General features: G+C 40.2%; 1 protein-coding gene across 3 annotated transcripts; it reads right to left on the bottom strand.

Annotated features, from left to right (window-relative positions):
• Positions 1-1,465: 1,465 nt before the first annotated feature.
• On the bottom strand, positions 1,466-9,145 carry LOC109971710 (casein kinase II subunit alpha). Of its 3 annotated transcripts, none has more exons than XM_020620132.1 (15): positions 9,028-9,145; positions 8,205-8,296; positions 7,929-8,005; positions 6,515-6,643; positions 6,310-6,421; positions 6,080-6,181; positions 5,940-5,990; positions 5,797-5,856; positions 5,419-5,502; positions 5,207-5,317; positions 4,993-5,094; positions 3,476-3,576; positions 3,233-3,381; positions 2,989-3,078; positions 1,466-2,300 (listed from the first exon to the last, which is right to left on the bottom strand). In XM_020620132.1, the coding sequence occupies exons 4-15, from the start codon at positions 6,613-6,615 to the stop codon at positions 2,185-2,187; spliced, it is 1,179 nt and encodes a 392-aa protein (XP_020475788.1). In that variant the 5' UTR covers positions 6,616-6,643; positions 7,929-8,005; positions 8,205-8,296; positions 9,028-9,145; the 3' UTR covers positions 1,466-2,184. The 3 variants fall into 3 exon arrangements, with proteins under 3 accessions (XP_020475788.1, XP_020475789.1, XP_020475790.1); XM_020620133.1 differs by lacking the exon at positions 9,028-9,145 and adding an exon at positions 8,930-8,998; XM_020620134.1 differs by lacking the exon at positions 9,028-9,145 and adding an exon at positions 8,900-8,957.
• Positions 9,146-9,984: the final 839 nt, after the last annotated feature.

Below are 9,984 nucleotides of genomic sequence, written 5' to 3'. Positions count from 1 at the left end.
ACACACCCACACACACACACACAAATCGCTTGTTACAGACAAAACGTTAATCACGCATTTTTAACATTTTTGATAGTATTTTATCTCCATACTAGTTATCCTTGACCAGATGTACCCTGTAGAAACTCATAAGCATGCCTAAGCATTTAACAGTCTAACTAGACATCCTATCTACACTAAACATTTCTAATACATAAAGTATCTATCCAATTTCTATCTGACTAAAAATACCTAACAATAGCGTCTCTTAATTAAAACCCGTACCCATAAATACACATATCAATAGAACAATTTGTGACAACTTAAAGCAATGACTAGCGTCTCAGAAATGTCTTAAAGAGACAGTACCCATTTTCCACTACAGTATATCAACTCTGTTTAAACAATTAATACAGATTAATCGGGATTTGGTGTGGTTTCAATCGAACAGTTACAAGACGTTACTGTGGTTTCTTTTACATTGGTTACACTTGCATTTTGTGCTGTTAGTATGCCATCTTAAATAATCCAAATAATTGAATCACTTACAACATCATACAATTCACACATTGGCATCCTCCTCTTCATTTAATAACTGCAAAATAGTGTAGAAATGTGTTATTTTTTTTACCAGAGGCTCACCAAAAACAATGTAACCACGAGAAACGTGTTGAGTCACCACAGGGCAGGCGATTTATGGCATCTAAAATGTAGCTCTATAGTATGGAAGTGGTCGGTTACAATGTTACCCCCGTTTTCGCCGGGTCTGGCTGGCTAAATAACTTGCTAACGTCAAAAGGAATTTTGACCTGTTTAAATAGAGTAGGCTAAGTAAAAACAAAATGATGGCAGTTTGTCTGCATCTAAGGTGGCATGGCTTTGGTCTGCTAATAGTGAGTTGTAAGTTTTTACATGTAGGCCCTATTCAATATCTGCCTAAGATAGTAGAAGTACAAGTAACGCCATAACCGACATAGAACCTCTTGGCTTACGTCCATTTCCATAATGGCAGGAGTCGTGTATATGTGTATGCTTAAATGGCCGGTTTGTCTTCATTTTTCCCCCCAACAAAACACACATCAGTCATGTAGACTCACCTTCCACTTATAGCTCAAACTGTCTTGGGTGTACATATACTAAAATTATTTTCATGAGAACTGACAAAAGAATACAGTTCTCTGCGCTTATTCACACATTCAGCTATTATTCTTTTCAAGCTGGCTAGAAGTCTGTACACTTCATGGCTCCAAAATCTGTTTAGATCCGCATGCTCTTTTTTGAGTTGTACAAATGGTGAAAAAAAAGCAGTCACGCATTCATTCACTGTTCAAGATAAACAAAACACTAATAGATGTGTTTTAGCACCACTCTGAACACTACATTAACAAAGAAAATGTATCTGGTGGGTACACTAATTATACTATACTGCTTTAGATCGCCAGTGCATACTAGCCAACATACTCAATAACATGTAATGGCTGCAAAACCCTGTTTAAATTGTTTATTTTTGAAGTTGTTTTTGTAGGTGATGACCCTTCCAACATAAAACAAAAACTTACAAAATTTTCTATGTAATCAAAATCATGTGTAAGAGACTTCATAAAAAACAAACACATACATACACGTACAGAAGTGAAAGAACATAAAATTGGCAAACTATTGACCCTGTGATACTCAGCATTGGGTGCATGCAACCTGACAGTAGCTGTAGAATATCTACAAAAGTCCGATTAACAAATGACAGCATCTAATAACTTCAAAACAGCAACAACTCCTGCACGTTACATCGTGTGCAACCAGCGAGCACTGTTAGGTGGGGCACACCAAATGCCTGACTCTGTGTTGTGAAATTATGTAAAGGTTCACAGTGTAATACAGCAGGATCCCCATCAAACAGTTTCAAGCAAGACTGTATATTTGGAACATACAAAATAAATTTTATTATCCATTCTGTTCATGTCTACATCATATTAGAATTTCTAGACAATAGTATCATCAAATAACACACCCAAATTAATCTGAATAATCCTGACAGGTGCAACAATACATTTCTGTCAAGTCCAGGTGTCAAAATATAAGTGAATGTCAAAAAGTAATTTAAATCTTTGTTATTTTCAACATAAAAGGGGAGCCATGGCCCTGGGCCAGTAAGAGATAGACCAGACATGGCCATTAGCACACATAAACACAGGTGATGAAGTGGCTTCAGGGTTGGGCCCCGGTGGCTGCAGGGACTTGTGTGGCCAGAGTGTTTGGGGCAGAGATGACGGGGGATCCAGCGATGTTAGCCAGCGGCTGTGAGGAGGACATTGAGGTGATGCCTAGAAGAAACGGTAAACTCATGAATCATTTAGAAGTACTCACATTTACATGACATTACAACCTAAAATTAGAACTTGCCATTTAGTCATTTTTAAATGGTCCAATCACAGTCTATCTTTTGGCAGCAACTAAAAACTGACTATTTATTTGCTTGCAAATTACAAATCAAAGCCATGGATGCATTAAAGGAGAACTGGATAGAGCATTGCTAGACAGCACCTATTCATTCCTATGAAAGTTGCTTCCAGATTCCAGCCATATATTACCCGGATGTTCCCACAGAGCATGCGCGCTTGCGTCACGCGAAATCTCCTGCCAGATGGACCGGCTACTTTCCAGTTGGTTCCATGTACACATGAATATGATGAAATAAAAATATACCATGGCTAAACTAGACTTTCCAAATGGTATTGGACCCAATGAATCAAATTCTGAATGGAAATTTTTCCCCCCACCGCTTTGCAGCCGCTCCTTTTCCAGTGATTCTCTATGGGTAAACATGCTTTTTTAGACAAGTGTGTGTCACGTGATGAATGCGGAAGTTGTCGTAACGTGGCTTGGCCGTTATGCCAGATTTGCTTCACAATCCAGTGCTGTTGCTGGGGGCTTAACTGAAACAGACTGTGAAAAGACTATTGCTGAAGTAGACTAGTTTTTTTTTTCCCCAATTTGTGCAGGATTTCTTACCAGCCATCATACTTGAGGAGCTGACTGGTGTGGAGCTGGCAGCCATCCCTCCAGGAGTGGCCCCCCTTCCCTGATCTTTAACAATGGGATCTGAAAACAAAAGTGGATTTGATCACCTTATACGCCACATACGTGGTCAAGCCACACAAAATACTGCACTCAGTTTATGCCTGAGGCAATACATTGAAGCACTAAGTAAGAAATTAAGACACGGTGAATAAAATAAAAAAGGATAAAATCTTACAGAAGTAGGGATGATCCATGGCCTCTCTGGCTGTGAGGCGGGCTTGATGGTCATACCGCAGCAGTTTGTCCAAGAAGTCTAGAGCCTCTGTGCTGACTAGGTGCTGGTTCTCACTGTGCACAAACCTCTCCCATCTTTTGCGGGAGTGTCTAGAGAACAAATCAGGCATCAAGTCATGCAAGGTTTTCACAAGCCAAAATCTTGATCAAAATACTTTGAGATCAAACAACCACAAAGTTTTACCTTCCCAGGATATCATTGAACCGTGGATCCAGTTCAATGTTGTACTTGTCAATGTAGTCATACAGGTCCTCAGTGCCAAGTACTTTTGCGATTCGTACTAGCTGCAAGGTAGAAGAAATATAATTCAACAATTAAGAGAGTATAATTAGGCATTTGTTAAATCAAATGAGTAGTATTAGGGAGTATAGACAAAATTCCATTGCAGGTTATAGTGTTAGTTATTTAGGCAGTGGATTTGCATAAGGTTTATACATACTGTTTCAGACCAAACAGTTCTAGGGACTATCCCACTGGGGAGCTCCCCGAAGCACTACAGACCTTCACAGTGTGAATACCCGAATCGAGCCCAAAGGGACCCACCGGTCCGACAGAAATCTAGAAATTATGTTTGGGTTGGAACAGATGGTTCAAACTTTAGGCCAGATGACTGGAGTGCTCAAATGTATGCTTCTTTTAATGATAAGGGGAAAAACACCACATAAACTCAACTGGTTGGGCTCGGGTCGGGTTTGACATCATACACTGTTGGGTCCGGGTGAGGTTCGGATGCCATGCTTTCTGGCACGGGTCAGGTTCAGACAGAAATATCCGACTTGACTCACGCTCTACTTCATGGGATTTTTTTCTGTTTGCATTCACCACCATTAGGAACGCTGAAGTTAGGTGACACTAACCTGGCTGGCTACTACTGATTAGACAAGTGGCGGACTGCAGCTCCCCATGCTGCCGGCCATGACCAACGAGCACTACTGTTTACATGGCAGTTACAGTTAGCAGTACTGCAGTCAACATACACATATGACACTCAGGGTTCCTTTTGTGCTTGGAGAGTACCTACCCTTAAGTAGGAGCTAAAAAAAAAATCCCTCAAAACAGTGTTCCAATAACTACTATTGTTCCTAAGGTGCGGACACACAAAAAGGGGGTCCAACAGCTGTAAGAGCTATGAAAAAGTTTGTGATCAGATAGCACTACATGTAAATGAAGTGGGAAGTGTGGGAAACTAAGGCTATAGGAATAAACGAATCAACAGTGTGCATGTTTTATTACATATCTGTATGGTTTGAGAACATGCAGTTCTGTTTTGGTTTTTAAACAACTATCAAACAACTGAACCAGCAGTGTATGCTATAGTGTAGGCAGGGATTGGCCATGACAAAAACTTGTACCTTCTATGAGGATAAAATGTGTTATGAACATGTCCACTGCTACAGGCTTACACTTGTCTTTTATTCATTTTGTTACACATGCAGGACACCAACTTGCCAAGAAGCTAATAATAAATGTCTATCCTTGCTCAGTAACTGTTGTGATAACTTCGAGAAAGACAAATTCCCAGAAGCTCCAGCAGAGCTGCCCTGTAACCAATGTGTAGCGTGGGAGGGATGTGGTTTGGCTGTGTATAACTAGCAATATTAAATTAAAACTTGCAATATTAACTAGACTCTGCTCTCTTCAAGGCACAAGGTTTGTGACCACATCTATAAAAGACACTAAAAAGATGCGATTGTCCATACCTGATCGTAGTTGTCGTGACCGTGAAAGAAGGGCTCCTTTCTGAAGATCATGCTGGCAAGCATGCAACCCAGACTCCACATGTCCAAGCTGTAGTCATACATCTACAAATCATACAAAGTCTTCTTTAATAATATATACCCTAGGTTGCATTTTGACCAGTGTGTGTAAAACTGCCTATATATGTAGAGAAAAAAAAAAACTTAAGAGCATCACCTGGTAGTCTACCAGCAGTTCAGGACCTTTGAAATACCTGGATGCCACTCTCACGTTGTATTCCTGGTTCGGGTGGTAGAATTCTGCCAAACCCCAATCAATTAGGCGGAGCTGAAAAAAAGCGAAGTTGAAAATATTTTAGATTTGTAATTCTCTGGCACCACAGCAGAAAGACAAGACTTGAAGAAAATGGTCGTCATATGAGAGAATACCTTTCTGTGTTCATGATCAATCATTACGTTGTGTGGCTTGACATCTCTGTGCATTATCCCCATACTGTGGCAGTAATCCAGAGCCTACCGGGTAAAAAAGGAAATAATGTTACCAGTATTCTCTGAATATTAAGTGATGTAACTACAACTTCGCAGGGGTGGCCAATTCCAGTCCTCAAGGGCCACTGTCCTGCTTGTTTTCCAACTATCCCTGCCTGACCTGCTGCTGATTACCTGGCTTAGGTGTGTTAGCCAGGTAATCAGCAGCAGGTCAGGCAGGGATAGTTGGAAAACAAGCAGGACAGTGGCCCTTGAGGACTGGAATTGGCCACCCCTGATGTAGAGTGTAAATAATCAGTATGAAAAGCTGCTTCTTACCTTCAAGATTTCGTACATGTAGAACCGTATGTCAAAGTCAGACAGAGTTTGATACAATTGCTGTAACAAAAAGGGAGTAGTTAGGGTAAAACATTAGTATCAGTATATACCAAATTAAATGTCAAAGAAATACTGATCTTTACCTTGAAGTCTGTGTTGTTGACATGTTCAAAGACCAGAGCAGGGGTTCGTGACTACAAAGATGGAGGAAAATGTGTTAATGTTTAAAAAGGTGTACATATATGAGTCTTTGGTTATAGGGCAAAAAGGACAAGAAAATTACCACAGGATCCTTGACGATATCTAACAGCGAGATGATATTTGGGCCACCCCTCAGATTCTCCAGGATCTTTATTTCTCTCTTGATTTTCTTTTTCTTGACCGGCTGTGAACAGAAACAGTTTTATGTAAATAAAATCTCAACTCAAGTGACAAAATGTTACAACTCTGTTTTACTGAAAACATTTACAAAACTTCCAACTTATCAGGAAAATTCACTGATCAACTCCATACCTTCAGTATTTTGACAACCACTTTTTCATTGTTTGTGATGTTTATGGCTTCAAACACTTCACTATATTTGCCTCTGCCTAGTTTTCTGACTAGCTGATAGTCGTCTTGATTCCTAAAGAACAAAAAGCCACAGTTAACAATGGAGAAATGCCCTACCCAGCAAAGCAAAAACAAAAACAAATACAACAATCACCCTGCCCCTTACCCCCATTCAACAACGTGGGACTCATAGTCCCAATATTCCCGAGGTCTCTGTGTGTTTACATCAGGGTAAACTCGAGAGCGGCTTGGAACGGGGCCAGACATATTCTACACAGGATGGTCTCTAAATCTCCTAAAACAAAACAGAAAAAGACAAATGTCAAAAAAAGATTTAAGGTTTTATTAACTAAAACTTTGGATAAATCAAGTAAAAAAAAAAAACAACAACAAAAAACTGTCTAGAAGTGCTTTCTCCCTACTGTACTAACCCCACCCCACTATGCTGTTGTCAGGCCTTGTTTGTTTCTGCCACTCTCTGGGCAGTGTTTTTAAAATCCACACAGCACTTCTTCCATGCCCCGCTGATCCGATGATATAATATGCATTTTTCAAACAAGTATAGCTCATTTCAAAGACGACTGTAGAGGCTCCCTGTGCAAGTACAACCCAGGATGGGTGCGAACATGTTATACTCAAGAGACATTGTTCTGTAGAACAGAAAGAGCGAGGCAAAACCAGGGTTAACATCAGTTTGGCATGTCTGAGATTGAGTGCACTAAAAGCATCCAAAGGACTAAAATTTGATGCAGATGTGGCTTTCTTCCTGTTAGACGCATCAGTGCTGTACCTGGCAAATGTGTAATGTCGACATCATTGGCAATTAGGGGAAACCAATGCATTTTTCTGAATCGGCAAATGAAGCAATTTTGCTCAGTTTGCTAATTTTTGCATTTCAATAAAATGTTAAAATTTACGCAATCAACAACTAGAAAGCCGGGGAGTTTTTCCAGCTATCAAAGTGTGACATGTAATTCCTCCTGTTTTATATACCGCTCGCGTTTGTACGTGTCAAATGTGTACCATTGAACGTGATGCGATAGTGGCCTGAACATTAGCACTGTATCAATATTACTGGGACAGAAACATTCCTCTGTTCAATCTGCTTGTGCTACTGCAGATACATCCGCTACAAACAATGTTAGACATACATATGCATATCACTAAAATGTAAACCTCTTTATTTGACATTTTGTTGCTACAATGCCAACAAAAGCCATGGACTCTATATTTAGTATACATTAGTTCCAGAGCCAGTTATTACTGCTGTGCTACAACTGTCTCCAGCTGTCGTGACCACATATGACCTAGTTTCACAGACAGGGCAAAAGGGGCAAAGAAGAGTGGAGGGAGAAAAGGAGGGGACACTGCTTGAGTTTGTTTTGACTTTCACTTTGCCCTTAAGTCGAAAATTAGAGGGAGAAGTTAGTTAATGCAACTTCAACAGCTTTAAAACAGAAGCATAAATTCACAGTACTGACAGGAATATTACAAATTTACCACGTTACCACTGGCAGAACATCCTTACAGTAAATATAGATGACACAGGGTAATCAATTAAATATAAAACACCACAGTACCTGGGAGGTTCCCTCCAGGATGGTGGTGACTGATGATTTAGAACAGGAGCACTTGAAATGCCTTTATGGTTAGAAAGCTACATGGGCATACAGATATATTTAAAGAAAGAGAGAGAGAGAGAGAGAGAGAGAGAGAGAGAGAGCAAGAGAGATTACTACAGTCTGCCCATTGCAATTGTTCAGCACCATATGAAGAACTGAGAAATGTGAATACAGGCTTAGCAGACATTTTAATTTGAACATTTTTATCTAGTGCAACATATGAAATGGAGAAACCTGAATGTTAAATTGGGGCATCCAACCAGTCTAATCAGGAGGTACAGGGTTCAATACAGTCATCACTGGGGACTACACCAAAGCAGTATCTCCTGTTGGGGAAAGGGGGCAGAAAGTAGAATGATTAAAATCAATCTGTCAAACAATCGAACAAACTTCGGTATGTGAGAAAGACACGCCAGCCAATACAGCCAGTAAGCCTGCGATAAATTAACGTGTAAATGGGAAGAAGCCAGTCGACAAATGGTCAATTTGGTACAAGACACTCGATCAGTTATAGCCAGGTTATGCGCTTAATACTTAACATTAAAAGCTGTATGTTCACATAAAACCTCTGTGGCCCAAGGCCTGCACAAGTACAGTGGAGCTAACAGCTAGTTAGCTACCAGGCAAGCCCGGCAGCTGGCTGGGCTGCTAGCTAGTTAGCATTAGCTCGTCAACAGTAGAGGGAAAAGCCGGCTAGAAAGTCATAACTAACGCCAGCTCTCGACTACATTGTGTGTGACTGAAATAAACAGTCCGTGCTAAAATAGTCAAATCATTATCCTAGTGGCCATCAATAATGTAGAACTAAATAACAAACTTCGAAAAATATATTTCCAAGGGCTAAAAAGTGCTAAGATAACAGGCTAGGGGAGTGAATAGCCTGCTGCTGGCGAGGCAGCTGGCTGACAACGCCTTGAAAAACACCCTACAAACACTGTAATCGAGCAGCAGAATGGCACCGAGGATGCGTTTCGTGTTCCCAGCTTTTCCCAAGATGTAAAAACACTCTATGATAGTTCCAAACCTACAATGATTTGTGCTTAAATAACACGATTACCTCTCAGCGTTGCTGGAACGTCAATATGGCGATGCTTAGGATCAAGAGCTTAGTGCGAACAGACTTTCCTGCAGAGGGCGCTCTCGTTTTTCTTTTTCCTGTGGGAGATTGAAGACACCCATTAGTCCGATGGAAGCAGAAACTTTCATTTCCATGTCTTTATGCGTAGGCTACTCAGACGCAGACGCACCTGTATTTTTTTTTGTTATGTTTTGTTTTGTGTTGTTATTGTTATTTTAAAAGAGAATGATCACTTAGCCTATATAAAACCTACCCCACTCACTGTTCATTTCCACTGGAAGCCCAATTTTCCTTTTGACCACTGTGTAGGGCAAATAAACACATTCATTCTCTGACTCTACAAACCTAAAATAACAGTCCTTCCGCTTCAGCCTTCACACATATAGTGGGACAGTAGACTGCATATTATTTCACAACTCTGCTTTTTGTAACTTTGTCCATACATTTTGTGCTCTTTTAAGAACACTTTAATCTCGGGAGTTTTTAAAAGGTCTTTGTTTTAGAAAAATATAGGGCTACACTGTGTAAATGTGGACAATGGTGAAATAGTGAAACAAAACATGGTCTGTGGCATCTTTTAAAAGGCTACCTCAGTCACAGCGAAAAGCCAGGGGCATTTCCTGAAGTAATCAGCTACCTGAAATACTAATCCTTTTTGTGAGTCTGAATCTTGTTGAGAACATTTGTTTTCATGTTGAATTGATATAATGAATGGGCCTTTGTAAACGTATCAGGATCTGTAGCTTAATTGTTGCTTCTTTGCCTGCAAGTCATGCACTGTTGAACACAAAGAAATAGTGTTTGACTTAAACTCAATTTGATACTGCTTTTCAGAATCTATAATTAACCAGGGCAAGACCTACTGAAGGTTTAAAAGCAGGACAAAGTGGCAGTACATAAAAACCTAACAGCACTCTTGCTGCCAAACAGCGGACA

The sequence above is a fragment of the Monopterus albus genome, unplaced genomic scaffold (genome assembly GCF_001952655.1).
Source record: "Monopterus albus unplaced genomic scaffold, M_albus_1.0 scaffold232.1, whole genome shotgun sequence".
Taxonomy (NCBI): Eukaryota; Metazoa; Chordata; class Actinopteri; order Synbranchiformes; family Synbranchidae; genus Monopterus; species Monopterus albus.
This window is presented reverse-complemented; position numbering and strand designations above follow the sequence as displayed.

Bases quoted from the DNA above. Each gene is read 5' to 3' on its own strand.
- LOC109971710 (XM_020620132.1), bottom strand. From the start codon at position 6,615: ATGTCTGGCCCCGTTCCAAGCCGCTCTCGAGTTTACCCTGATGTAAAC. The intron at 6,182-6,309 runs GTATGGAGTTGA...TTCTGTTCACAG, and splicing joins TGGTTGTCAAAATACTGAAG to CCGGTCAAGAAAAAGAAAAT. The intron at 3,577-4,992 runs GTATGGACAATC...TCTACCTTGCAG, and splicing joins GTCACGACAACTACGATCAG to CTAGTACGAATCGCAAAAGT.